This window comes from Ostrinia nubilalis, chromosome 29 (assembly GCF_963855985.1).
Source record: "Ostrinia nubilalis chromosome 29, ilOstNubi1.1, whole genome shotgun sequence".
Taxonomy (NCBI): domain Eukaryota; kingdom Metazoa; phylum Arthropoda; class Insecta; order Lepidoptera; family Crambidae; genus Ostrinia; species Ostrinia nubilalis.
Genome location: NC_087116.1, coordinates 7661392 through 7676426, shown reverse-complemented (window position 1 = coordinate 7676426; position 15035 = coordinate 7661392). Strand labels below are relative to the sequence as shown.

Below are 15035 nucleotides of genomic sequence, written 5' to 3'. Positions count from 1 at the left end.
CGACTAGTCGCAAGTCGGTGCGACAAATCGCAATGTGGCACGACAATTGGATAGTTGTTGCGATTAATCGTTATCCGTTGCGACTAGTCGCAAGTTAATGCGACAAATCCCAATATGGAACAACTACTGGATAGTTGATGCGACTAATCGTTATCATATGCGACTAATCGCAAGTCGATGCGACATATCCCAATTTGGTACAACTGTTGGGTAATTGATGCGACTAATCGTTATCCGTTGCGACTAGTCGCAAGTCGATGCGACAAATCGCAATTTGGCATGACTATTGGATAGTTGATGCGACTAATCGTTATCCGTTGCGACTAGTCGCAAGTCGATGCGACAAATCGCAATTTGGTACAACTATTGTATAATTGATGCGACTAATCGCAACTCGCTCCGACTAATCGCGCGTGCATTCGCCAGGCGTGCAGCGCAGTGGTGAACGCTCGCTCGGGCCCGGACCAAGCGGCGCGGGCTCCCGAGCTGCTGGCGCGCTACTGCGACTGCCTGCTGCGGCGGCGTGGAGCCGACGACGCCGACGACCGGCTGGCAGCCGCCATTGTGGTGTTCAAGTACGTCGATGATAAGGTCAGTGGTGGTTAAAACTACATTCGTTCGTTCGTTCGTTTCAGCCGAAAGACGTCCACTGCTGGACAAAGGCCTCCCCCAAGGATTTCCACAAAGACCGGTCCTGCGCCGCCTGCATCCAGGTACTTCCCGCGACCTTCACCAGATCGTCGGTCCACCTAGTGGGAGGCCTGCCCACGCTACGTCTTCCAGCCCGTGGTCGCCACTCGAGAACTTTCCTGCCCCAACGGACATCGTCTCTACGAGCTATGTGCCCCGCCCACTGCCACTTGATTTTAGCAATTCTGCGAGCTATGTCGGTTACTTTGGTTCTCCTGCGGATCTCCTCATTTCTAATCTGGACGTACGCCTGGATGTGGGCAGCGCAGGACCGTTCATTGTGGAAATCCTTGGGGGAGGCCTTTGTCCAGCAGTGGACGTCATTTGGCTGAAACGAGCATATTTATTAATTTATTTGATGTACACACGGCCACACTGTTAACTATCCGTTTCCGTTTTTGCTCTCGCTCTCATCAAATGGTGATTCTTTGCGATAGAACGAGACGACATGACAGGCAATGGATAGTTAACACTGTTGCCGATGGTACCTTTTTGTAATGTATATTACTATTAACTAATTTGTATTCTGTTGCTGTACCTAAATAGATAAATATGCATATTGCTTACATACTAAACAAACTATCCATACTGTTATCCACAGTTATGGGTCTGCACGAAGCTATATGAATCCTTATGCACATTTCCATCATATTCATACTAACCAAACATTCTTGCTATCCACACTTCCATAAGAGCATATTTCCATACTATCCTATTTATAGGAATCCAAAAAAGCTGTGTTATATTCTTAAGCAATCATCAAAAATCGAAAACTCTTTTTAAGAAACCATTAAAAAAATACCTCAAAACATCAATTTAATTGGGAAAAACTGTGACGTATTTTTACGAAATACTAACTTTATGATCAATTTTCAGGATGTCTTCCAAAAATACTACGCGCGAGCTCTGGCCAGGAGGCTCATACACCAGCTGTCGGCGTCTATGGAGCAGGTCGGCAATAATGTAAACTCTAGGCGTAAATTATAAGCCCCTACATCCTACTTTAAGGGTGGATTCGACCAAACAAGAGTAAATATTAGTCTCAGAATAAATCGTCAGTTTTGACATATTTCCCATACTGAAACTGTCAATGTGCCAGTTATACCAGCTCGTAACTCAGTTCTGACTGAGTTTAAAGGTATACATGTCATAGTAAGTTTGGTTTATTACACTATTTTGTAATCAAAAAACAAGGATTGGTCGATGGCCGCGTGAAAAAAAAATGCGCCAATTTCCGGCACTGTCTTTTCGTTCATCTAAGAGCTGCCTAAAAAAATCTAATTTGGCTCTCCCCTCCCTAGATAAGATTCCCTTTTCAGCCGGGCTAGGATGCGCGCCGTAATAATTTGATTTTAAACAACAAGTGTATGGACTTATCACATAAAATCGATAAAGTGCGTCGATAAAAAATTGTCGTGGTGCGTAGGATAAGACAACCCTTTCCCCCCATTACCCTTTTATGTTAATAGGCTTCAAAATATGGCTCCAATAAACCAAACTGTTAACTCTTGACAGGAGGAGGCCATGATCAACCGTCTGAAGGCCGCGTGCGGTTACGAATTCACAAACAAGCTGCACCGCATGTTCACCGACGTCGCGGTCTCAGCAGACTTGAATGCCAAGTTCCAGCAGCATCTGAGAGACCACAACTTGTCTACAAACACTGGCTTCTTCATACAAGTAAGTTCTGAAAGTGACCGACAGATGGCGCTATTTCATAGTTATAAAAGTGGTCAATAGATGGAGCTGATCCACTTAGTTTCAAAAGCGGCCAATAGATGGCGTTGTTTCGTAGTTCCAAAAGTGGTCAATAGATGGCGCTGATCCACTTAGTTTCAAAAGCGGCCAATAGACGGCGTTGTTTCGTTTAGTTACGAGCTCTACCAATAGATGGCGCTAACCAGTGATACAGAGTTCACCAACAAGCTGAATCCACTAGCACCGGCTTCTTTCTTTCTACATACAGGTGAGCTTCTTACGCAGCTAGTTCTGAAGGTGACCAATAGATGGCGCTGTGTCGTTTAGTTTCAAACTGTGTCAATAGATGGCGCTAACTAGTGATATAGTTTACAAACAAGCTGCACCGCATGTTCACCGACGTCGCGGTCTCAGCAGACTTGAATGCCAAGTTCCAGCAGCATCTGAGAGACCACAACTTGTCTACAAACACTGGCTTCTTCATACAGGTATGTTCTGAAAGCGACCGACAGATGGCGCTGTGTTTATGATATTTAGTTTTGCGCTTTACCGATAGATGGCGCTAACTAATGATACAGAGTTCACCAATAAGCTGCATCTGTCCACTAGCACCGGCTTCTTTCTACATACAGGTGAGCTTCTTACGCAGCTAGTTCTGAAGGCGGCCAATAGATGGCACTTTGTTTATGACATTTAGTTTCGAGCTCTGCCAATAGATGGCGCTAACTAGTGATATGAGTTCACCAACAGGCTTCACCGCATGTTCACCGACGTCGCGGTCTCAGCAGACTTGAATGCCAAGTTCCAGCAACATCTCAGAGACCACAACCTTTCTACAAACACCGGCTTCTTCATACAAGTGAGTTCTGAAAGTGACCGACAGATGGCGCTATTTCATAGTTCCAAAAGTGGTCAATAGATGGAGCTGATCCACTTAGTTTAAAAAGCGGCCAATAGATGGCGTTGTTTTGTTTAGTTTCTAGTTATGCTATTAGATGGCGCTAACCAGTGATAAAAAATTCACCAACAAGCTGCATCTATCCACTAGTACCGGCTTCTTTCTTTCTACATACAGGTGAACTTCTTACGCAGCTAGTTCCGAAGGTGGCCAATAGATGGCGCAGTTTCATTTAGTATAGATTGTGGTTGATAGATGGCGTTGTATCATTTAGCTTCTACAGCAAGCAACAGATGGCGCCGTCTCTAAGTTCCAAAAGCTATCAATAGATAGCGCTATCTCATTTAGTTCCGAACGTGGCACATAGATGGCGCTATCATTTAGTTTCAACCGTCTGAAGGCTGCGTGTGGTTACGAGTTCACAAACAAGCTGCACCGCATATTCACCGACGTCGCGGTCTCAGCAGACTTGAATGCCAAGTTCCAGCAGCATCTGAGAGACCACAACCTGTCTACAAACACCGGCTTCTTCATACAGGTGAGATTCTTGTAACAGCTAGTTCTGAAAGTGGCTAATAAGTGGCGCTAACTCCCCATAAAGGCTTAATTCTGACTGCAGCAGAGATCTCAGAGACCACAACCTGTCTACAAACACCGGCTTCTTCATACAGGTGAGATTCTTGTAGCAGCTAGTTCCGAAGGCGGCCAATAGATGGTGCAGTTTAGAACGCGGTTGATAGATGGCTTGTCTTATTTAGTTCCTACAACAACCAACAGATGGCGTTGTTTCATAGTTCCAAAAGTGGCCAATAGATGGCACTAACCAATTTCTAGCAGTTTCTGATAGACCGAAAACTGGCTATTAGTTTAGTACTACTTCTTTAAACAAATAGGGTTCTTACAGCCGATTGTACCTTCTAGTTCAGATCTCAACTAACAGATGTAGCTGTTCAAGTTAGTTCTGATAGCGGTCGATAGAGAGCGCTGTTCCCTTTTCTTTCAGCAGTTGATTAATGCTGCTGCATTAGTGTAGTACCTCTTTTTTCAACCGACTTCAAAAAAAGGAGGAGGTTCTCAATTCGACCCGTATGTTTTTTTTTTCTATGTTTGTTACGCGATAACTCCGCCAATTATGAACCGATTTGAACAAATCTTTTTTCGGCGTATAGGTAATACCTCAAGGGTGGTCCCATTTAAATTTAATAATAAAAAAAACAACCCCCAAGGGTGGAAAATTGGGGATGAACTTTTTTATACGCAATATCTCCGCCGATTATAAACCAATTTGAACGATTATTTTTTTGTTGAATAGGTATTATCAAAAGGGTGGTTACATGCGAATTTGAAGAAAATATTTCACCCCCAAGGGTGGAAAATTGGGGATGAACTTTTTTATACGCAATATCTCCGCCGATTATGAACCAATTTGAACGATTATTTTTTTGTTGAATAGGTATTATTTGTGTTCACGCATTTGAAGTTGGTTTTATTTTTTTTAAAAAGTTATGTCGATAAAAATAGTTCTTTTTATGAATTTTAATTTACTTGTTCCCAGGTACTGCAGGCCGGCGCATGGCCTCTAGGCGGTGCTATGGCGCCGCTAGCGCCGCCGGCGCAACTGGAGAAACCGGCGAGACTCTTCGAAGCCTTCTACAGAGCGTCCTTCAGCGGCCGCCGTCTAGCCTGGCTACACCACCTGTGTACTGGTGAACTGAGGACACGATACACGCAAAGGGTGTACCATGTCAGCGCTACTACGCCACAGGTGAGAAAAGACATGCGGCTCCGTCTAAAAACTCGTAGCTCCGTTGAAAAACTCACGGCTCTGTCATATTAACCAGCGGCTCCGTCTCATAATAACTCGCGGCTCCGTCTCAATAACTCGCGGCTCCGTTTTCTTTCAGCAGTTGATCAATGCTGCTGCATTAGTGTAGTACCTCTTTTTTGTCGATAAAAATAGGTCTAGTTTCATCACTCGCGGCTCCGTCTTTTAATAACTCGCGGCTCCGTTTAATAACTCGCGGCCCCGTTTAATAACTCGCGACTCCGTCTTATAATAACTCGCGGCTCCGTCTCAATAACTCGCGGCTCCGTCTCTTAATAACTCGCGGCTCCATCTCATAAAGACTTACACACTTGAGAGACCCGCACGTCTCTTCGAAGCCTTCTACAGAGCGTCCTTCAGCGGCCGCCGCCTCGCGTGGCTACACCACCTGTGTACTGGTGAACTGAGGACACGATACACGCAAAGGGTGTACCATGTCAGCGCTACTACGCCTCAGGTAAGAATTGATATGTGGCTCCGTCTAACAATTCGCGGCTCCGTCTTATCATATCTCGCGGCTCCATCTAATAACTCGAAGCTACGTCTTATAACTCGCGGCTCCGTCTAATAACACACGGCTCTGATTAACATAGCATCGTGTCATATTAACTAGCAGCTCAGTCTCTTAATAATTCGCGGCTCCGTCTCATAATAACTCGCGGCTCCGTCTCAATAACTCGCGGCTCCGTCTCAATAACTCGCGGCTCCGTCTCAATAACTCGCGGCTCCGTCTCATCATAACTCGCGGCTACATCTAATAACTCGAAGCTACGTCTTATAACTCGCGGCTCCGTCTCATAATAACTCGCGGCTCCGTCTCATAATAACTCGTGGCTCCGTCTAACAACTCGCGGCTCTGTCTCATGTACCACCATGCCTCAAGCCGGCTCCGTCTCGTAATAACTTGCGGCTCCGTCTCATAAAGAATTTTACAAACTTGAGAGACCCGCGCGGCTCTTCGAAGCCTTCTACAGAGCGTCCTTCAGCGGCCGCCGCCTCGCGTGGCTACACCACCTGTGCACTGGTGAACTGAGGACACGATTCACGCAAAGGGTGTACCATGTCAGCGCTACCACGCCTCAGGTAAGAATTGATATTTGGCTCCGTCTCAAATTTTGGTGGCTCCGTCTCATATTAACTCGCGGCTCCATCTAATAACTCGAAGCTACGTCTCGTAATAACTCGCGGCTCCGTCTCATAAAGAATTATACACGAGAAGCCCGCGAGACTCTTCGAAGCCTTCTACAGAGCCTCCTTCAGCGGCCATCGTCTAGCCTGGCTACACCACCTGTGTACTGGTGAACTGAGGACACGATACACGCAAAGGGTGTACCATGTCAGCGCTACCACACCACAGGTGAGAAAAGACATGCGGCTCCGTCTAAAAACTCGTAGCTCCGTTGAAAAACTCACGGCTCTGTCATATTAACCAGCGGCTCCGTCTCATAATAACTCGCGGCTCCGTCTCAATAACTCGCGGCTCCGTTTTCTTTCAGCAGTTGATCAATGCTGCTGCATTAGTGTAGTACCTCTTTTTTGTCGATAAAAATAGGTCTAGTTTCATCACTCGCGGCTCCGTCTCATAATAACTCGCGGCTCCGGTTCAATAACTCGCGGCTCCGTCTCATAATAACTCGCGGCTCCGTCTCATAATAACTCGCGGCTCCGTCTCATAATAACTCGCGGTTCCGTCTCGTAGTAACTCGCGGCTCCGTCTCATAATAACTCGCGGCTTCGTCTCATAAAGCATTTTACACATTGGACTCGACTCCGTCTTATATTAACTAGCGGCTCAGATTCAAAATACCTCGCGGCCCTGTCATAATATTCTTTACAAACTTGTACAAATCTTGACACGTGTTTATAGGTCTTTACAAACTTGTTATGCAAATCTTGACACGTGTCTAAATATCAAAAATTACTCATTTTTCAACGACATTAACAAAGCTATGTTTGTCCACAGTGCGCGCTACTACTTTCCTTCGAAACAGCAGACACGTTGTCCGCTCGTGAACTACGCGAGTCCCTACAATTAGAAGGCGAGGCGTGGGCCAGGCACGTGAGGCCCGTATTAGATGCTGGCTTGCTGACGTCATCAGGGGATATTGAAGCTGACGATGAATCTGCTACCCTCAGTCTAAATTTGAATTTCTCGTGCAAAAGGACAAAAGTCAGGCTGACAGCTGCTAACGCGCCTAATCATCAAGGTAAGTTTAAATTTTCACTCATGTTATGTGCTACAAGTTAGTTCTAAAGTTCGCTCATAGATGGTGCTAAACGCGCCTAACTAACAAAACATAGTGCTTCAAGTTAGTTCCAGTTTGCGTTCATAGATGGCGCTACTGACTCACTTCTGCACACCGACAAGGTACATTGCTAGAAGTTAGTTCCAATTTGCGCTCATAGGTGGCGCTAGACACCCAACCAATAGCCATAGATTAGACCAACTGGCCGGCGAAGCACGTGCTTTGCTAGAAGTTTCCATTTTGCGCTCATAGATGGCGCTAAACGAACTAAAGCCTAACATCCAGATACAGTACCGTTAGTTGGGTTATATCAACTGACCGACGAGGCGTGGGCCAGGCACGTGAGGCCCGTACTAGATGCTGGCTTTCTGACGTCATCAGGGGATATTGAAGCTGACGATGAATCTGCTACCCTCAGTTTAAATTTGAATTTCTCGTGCAAAAGGACGAAAGTCAGACTTACGGCTGCCAATGCGCCTAATCATCAAGGTAAGAAAGTTTCGATTCTCGGTCATAGATGGCGCTAAATGGAGCAGTCAGGCTCATAACAGCCAACCATCAAGGTAGGGTGTTAGAAGTTAGTTCAAGTTTTCGATCATAGATGACGTTGAACGCGCCCAACTAGCAAGTCACAGTGCTAGTGGATAGTAGTCTCACTGCAGCACACCAACAAGGTACAGCGCTAGAAGTTAGTTCCAACTATCGCTCATAGGTGGCGTTAAACGAAATAAAGCCTAACACCCAGATACAGTACCATCAGTTAGGTTAGATCAACTGGCCGGCGAGGCGTGGGCCAGACACGTGAGGCCGGTACTAGATGCTGGCCTGCTGACGTCATCAGGAGATATCGAAGCTGACGATTAATCTGTTACCCTCAGTTTGAATCTGAACTTCTCGTGCAAAAGGACGAAAGTCAGACTTACGGCTGCTAATGCGCCTAATCATCAAGGTAAGTTTAAATTTTCACTCATGTTATGTGCTACAAGTTAGTTCTAAAGTTCTCTCATAGATGGCACTAAACGCGCCTAACTAACAAAACATAGTGCTACAAGTTAGTTCCAATTTGCGCTCATAGGTGGCGCTAGACACCCAACCAATAGCCATAGGTTAAACCAACTGGCCGGCGAAGCACGTGCTTTGCTAGAAGTTTCCATTTTGCGCTCATAGATGGCGCTAAACGAACTAAAGCCTAACATCCAGATACAGTACCGTTAGTTAGGTTATATCAACTGGCCGGCAAGGCGTGGCCCAGGCACGTGAGGCCGGTACTAGATGATGACCTGCTGACGTCATCAGGGGGTATTAATCTGCTACCCTCAGTCTAAATTTGAACTTCTCCTGCGAACGAAAGTTAGGCTGACAGCTGCCAACGCGCCCAATCATCAAGGTATAGTTCCAAAATACTGGACTGTCCTGTCGATGACATTGACAGTGGGGCGCCACCGTCAATACCGGATCGCTGGTTCAGATTTTTGCCATGTTGGAAACCGTATAGTTGAACGATGGTAGCGCCCCCCTGTCATTGAGTTTGGTGGGACAGTTCAGCGTGGGTCATCTATAAGGTGTTAGAAGTTAGTTCAAATTTTCCATCATAGATGGCGCTAAACGCGCTTAACCAGCAAAGTAGAGTGCTAGAAGTTAGTTCAAGTTTTTGCTCATAAATAAAAATAAAAATAAAATTCATTTATTTTTGCAAATAGGCTTTTAGAAAGCACTTTTACACGTCCCAGTATTAACCCTACCACTGCTTCAGGACAATAAATGGGCCAGTGCTGAGAAGAAGCAGCGCAAGAAACTCAGTCACTATTGAGATCATAGATGAACGCGCCTAACTAGCAAGGCACATTGCTAGTAGGTAGTTTCAATTTTCACTCATAGATAGCGTTATCCCGAATTGAATCGCAGTATTAAACCGTGTATCTATACGTAAAGTATCCAAAGCCTTGCAGTTAAGTCTATTGTTACTAAAATCCTAATTAATACAAAGCGATACAGTTGTATATTGCAAACACACAAACTGTGGCCTTCTGTATATGTATGTGGCGCATAAAACAGTGAAATTAAAACCTCTGAATCCTTTATTTAGTTGTTTTTATTTTCTGTGGGCCGCTTTTAGCTCATAATCTGCCAGAGTGGCCGCTGGTCCCAGTAAGAGCGCCTTCACATTTAGGCGATTTAGCAGAGCGACAGACGCGCTGCCGAAAATTTCATACTATGTGACAGCGGATGCGTGCCTTCACATGCCCTCGTGTGAAAGCGGTCTAAGTCTGTGCATCTATGTATAATATATGTATAAATATCTATTATAAACCTTACCACAGTACAATAAAGCTCAATCCCCGCAGGCGGTCTGCCGGCGGCGACTGGCGCGGCCGAAGCGACGGAGGCGGCGCACTGCGACGACGACCGCAAGATGTATCTACAAGCTGCCCTCGTGCGCATCATGAAGCAAAGGAAGGTACGTGGATAGACTGCCTCAACTATGGACCCCGGGCCCGATTGCACTAAGGGGGCGTCCATTAATTACGTGAGACTTTTAGGGGGGAAGGGGGTCAACAAAAACCTCACTAACTAAATCTCACTTGGGGGAGAGGGGGGTCTCGGGAAATATCACGTAATTTTTTCCGCAAGAAATAGAGTAAAATTAACAGAAAACTGGATGATTTTAAGTTTTTTTATGATGATAATGACATTTAAATAAATCTATATAAAAGAAAGTCGTGTTAGTTACTCCACTTATAACTCAAGAACGGCTGAACCGATTTAGCTGAAAATTGTCAGGGAGGTAGTTTAGAGCCAGGAGAAGGACATAGGATACTTTTTATCCCGTTCAAAATTTAAAAAAAAGTCTGCTTATTTATTGCCATTAAGGCGGAACAAAGTTCGCCGGGTCAGCTAGTCTATATATATAAAAGAAAGTCGTGTTAGTTACTCCACTTATAACTCAAGAACGGCTGAACCGATTTAGCTGAAAATTGTCAGGGAGGTAGTTTAGAGCCAGGAGAAGGACATAGGATACTTTTTATCCCGTTCGAAATTAAAAAAAGTCTGCTTATTTATTGCCATTAAGGCGGAACAAAGTTCGCCGGGTCAGCTAGTAATAGGATAAAAATCCTAAACCGTCTAAACAAATAAAACTAAAAATGCTTCCGTCTGCTTTTGTGAACACTCAGGGTGTTAGGTAAATGGTTATATGAGCCGACACTAGCCCATGTTAACATGGTCATATAAATGGTATGGTGAAGTCAGAAAATTGATATCTTCATTTTAATTATTTTAATTTTCATACAAATCGGATTTTATAATATTTATTTTTTGGCTATGATATAGTCAGAGACTAGATCCAGCATGTGCACCACTTTCACTTTTGTCAAGCAAGATTAGCCAGATTGACAATATTGTTGCTGGCGGCAACATTAGAACTCGATAGGGTAAACCGACAGTTATTGGACAAAACAACCCTTGAATTTTCTTAAAATGAATATTTCTTCAAATACAAATGAATATTCCTTCAAAAAAACGCCCTGTTATCTCCATCAGTCGGAATCTCTCAGTTGTTGAAATAGAAATTCTGTTTTTAATTCAGTACATAACTGTCCAATAACTTTCTTAAGTGTCCAATGACTGGCAATTTACCCTGGGAATATTTGGAAGTTGTAAAAGGTGTTCCTTTAATGGGAACATTCCCTAGATTAGCATAATTATTTACTTTGCACACTGAGCATACATTAAGTCTCATTATTAAATTAGTGCTTCTTAGTAAACTAATTGAGGTATTACAAATATGTCTCCAATTCTGTATGATTAATTTCCAGGTCCTCCGACACACAGAACTAATCCAAGAAGTGGTATCCCAAGCGCGCGGCTCGTTCGCGCCATCTGTCGGCATGATCAAGAAGTGCATCGAGGCGCTCATCGACAAGCAGTACCTCGAGCGAGCGCCCGGCGCGTTGGACACTTACTCGTACCTCGCGTGAGTGGAGTCGCTTATGGTCAGTGCTGTGAGCGTGGCCATGACCATGACCATGACCAGCTGGCGTGGATGTGGCCACGCTTACTCGTACCTCGCGTGAGTGGCGCATATGATCTGTGCTGTGAGAGTGGCCATGATCATAACCATGACCAGCTGGCGTGGATGTGGCCACGCTTAGTCTTTCCTTGCGTAAGTGTGAGCACGTGTTATGATCTATGTACTGTGAGGGTGGCCATGACCATGACCATATCCAGCTGGCGTGGATGTGGCCACGCTTAGTCTTTCCTTGGGTGAGTGTGAGCACATATTATGATCTATGTGCTGTGAGGGTGGCCATGACCATGACCATAACTAGCTGGCGTGGATATGGCCACACTACCTATCTGGCGTAAGTGTGGATACTTACTCGTACCTCGCGTGAATGCATATGATCAGTGGTATGAGCGTGGCCATGACCATGACCTTTAGACTTGTACACGTCTCTAGCGTTTGTCCAGGCTTCGGGACTTCACCTCTCGATCTTTACTGTATATCGACGCCCATTTTACGTGTATTATGCCCGTTTTCACCATCAATCCCTAATTTTTAAGTGACCCCTATGAAAACAAAACTCATGTTATGTGCTACCATAGGGGTCACTTAAAAGTTAGGGAATGATGGTGAAAACGGGCATTTGCAACTAAGTCTATCTGGGGTATCTACTGTAACATTCATGGCAGTTTTATCAAAGGGGTTCACAGTGCAACCAGAGTAAATACAAATGAGTAGGTCATCTTGTCGTCAGGAAACGCACGGGCGCGGTTTGTATGTGAGCGCGCCAACACGTATGCGGCGCACACGCACACACTGACAAAATTTAGCGGGGAGTTGCGCCGAGCTCTCACATACAAACCACGCTCGATGCTTTTCTATGAAGATGACCTACTCATTTGTATTTACTGTGGTGCAACGCTAAATCAAAGTGGGCGTGGCCACACTCACCGCCAGCTAGTTGTGGGCGTGACCTTTATGACCTCACCTGTGCATATTAGGGCATAGCTTCCCTTAGAAGTAAGACATACTTACCTAGCGCAAGAACTCACACACAGAGCTATGTCATTTACGCCCGTTTTCACCATCAATCCCTAATTTCTAACCCCCTATTAACACAACAGGAATTTTGTTTTCATAGGGGTCACTTAAACGTTAAGGATTGATAGTGAAAACGCGCATTAGACGCCTACTTGCGAAACACACGTTTGCGATCAGAGGGATTAGTGTGAGTTTACATCAAACGCGCTCACTAAAATGACATTAAATGTATGACGGATTGTACAGCGCCCCTAGCGGGAAACGTTCAAAAACTAAAATTTTCATACATTTTTTAAACGCGTTTGATATAAACACTCAGCCCATTGGGGATGACACACTTTCGTGAGAAAATCATCCTCATATGAAAGAGGGGACTGCGCTCCGGTAAAATAAAAATACAAATATAGCTAGATATAGCTAAAATCACTACGTAATTTCACTAATCTCGAAAATATGCTATTAAAGAATGATACAGCGACAGTTCTTGTGTATTACGTTTCTATTGTAATGTGACGTCACACTGTTCTATGATGGCCGCCCGCGTGTCATTTCTTGTGAACCGCTGATAAGAAATCCCGAATGATTTTACCAATAATATTTTATAAAAACATTGTAGGTTATAAATTTTATGTTAAATATTTAATTGTATATTTTCAAATAAATTGTTTTTCTTCCTCTTTCTTGCTATTTTCACAACTGTCAAATGGCCAAATGCTTTTTTTACTTGCATTAAGCTTTCTGTATCTGTCAATAGATGGCGTTGTGCGTTTTTAAATCGCGCTGGTTTCTTTTTATTTGAACTTTGTCAAAGTCATTTAAGTGTGAGCGCGACAGTGAGATATACAGGGTGGAATTTTGTGTGTAGATCGCATAGATAGTAAAAGTAGTATGTATTGTTTTTGTGCATCCCTATTTAGTTGTCTTCCTTACTTATTAGCTAGTGATGTGAAACTTAAAAACAATATTGTTTTACATCATTTTGTCTCTTTCACTGATACGACGAGACAGAATCGATGACGTGTATTGCGAACTACGAACAGTCGACAACTTATTCTTATTGCAAAGTAGAATCTACTACAACGATAATTATAAGGTACCAAATTGTCTATCGTGGAATGCAGTCTGTACCTTTGTAATAACAGGTAGATACAGTATTTATAATGTTTAATTATTATTATAAATCGTTTCATCCACTCGGCCAAAGCAATGTTTGGTCCCGGTCGCGCGGGGTGCGGGGAGTGTGGTCCGAGCAATCCGTAAGGCATTATTGTAGTGTGCGTGTGCACTCATGGATCATTTAGCGTGTACCGATAACACTCAAACATTAGCGGAAGAATGGTGGGGCGATTCTTCGTGGATGAAACGATCTTTATTAGGGACAGGCCCAAACAGATGAGCTTAATACTTCAATGAAATGTACATTTTTGTATGAGATTTGTATTGTATGGCAGGCCAACCATGATGTGACGTCACGCGAGCCTATCTAAGAAACCACTGAGGCTTTAGAAATGGATAAATAGGTTTTATATGTCTTTACATGTGTTATTGTGTACCATATTTTTAAATTAATCGTCGAGTTTTAGTCAAGCAATAGTGTTGCCAGCTTTGAAAATAAACGACGAATAGTAGAAACCCGGAGCGCAGTGAAACTAGCAATATTTTTTATGAATTATGTTTTTATGTATTTAGTAGTGATGCAACGGAACTGGCATAACGGAAGCAGAAACGGAAACAGATGTCAAAAGTAAATCTTAACGGAAGCGAAAACGGAAACGGAAGCGTTAACACTATGAAAAAAAAGCACAATTGTACATTTAAAACTTTTTTTATTAAATTTCTATTTTAGTAGTCAAAATTAAACAGCGGCAAGTTATATTTAATAAAGAGTAACTTGGCCGCTTTTTCATCTTTCAGCCTATTTCGATGTTCTTCATATATTAAACCAGCTCCGCTAAATAATTGCTCGCTGGCTACACTGCTGGGGGGAGCTGATAAGTATTGGCGAACTATTGGCAAAATATGGGGGTATTTGTGCGCCCGATTAAATATTCTTTATGAACAAGTGCTCCCCGCTTCCGTTCAGAGTTCTGTTATAAAGTTTGCGGAACCAGAAGCAGAAACGGAAGTGAAAAAACATGCGGAACTTCTGCAGTTGCGGAAGCGGAAGCAGAGTTCTGTTGCAACACTAGTATTTAGTTTGTACGCGACACAAGGATACTGTTGTATATTGTAGATTAATCTTTATAATAAAGGTTACATGAGTGTTGAACACTAGTTTTAAATGACATTTTCATACTAAACTAGGTCGTGGTTTCGTTTCCGCACAATACAAATATTAGTGTGTATATGGCAGAGGTATTATCCTATATTATGTACCTATTTAAAATTACTTACCCAAAACTCTTAATAAATGATTGACATAAGCCGGGGTATCCAGTTTGCCCTACACAATCAACAAAAAACATTCAACATTTTTGTAAGCAATTTTGTAGAATGTTGAGATGGTTTTGTTGATTGTGTATAGCAAAACACACGCTGTAGTTTTGAAACTAGATGGCACAGAAAATGTCTTGGATATTTATTTTTTATTTACTAATCGTCACTTTAAACTAGCGTTCAAATTGCGTGTACCTT

At 43.5% G+C, this 15035-nt stretch overlaps 1 protein-coding gene across 1 annotated transcript in view; it reads left to right on the top strand.

The window, feature by feature from the left end:
- The window catches only part of LOC135085625 (cullin-2), a 37730-nt gene extending 26269 nt beyond the window's left edge, over positions 1–11461 (top strand). Inside the window, exons 10-16 of the mRNA XM_063980401.1 lie at positions 427–591; positions 1567–1641; positions 2206–2370; positions 4842–5051; positions 7075–7318; positions 9703–9815; positions 11173–11461. Of these exons, the coding sequence (XP_063836471.1) occupies positions 427–591; positions 1567–1641; positions 2206–2370; positions 4842–5051; positions 7075–7318; positions 9703–9815; positions 11173–11334 (1134 nt within the window). The 3' untranslated portion in view covers positions 11335–11461. The remainder of the gene's footprint in view (positions 1–426; positions 592–1566; positions 1642–2205; positions 2371–4841; positions 5052–7074; positions 7319–9702; positions 9816–11172) is intronic.
- Positions 11462–15035: the final 3574 nt, after the last annotated feature.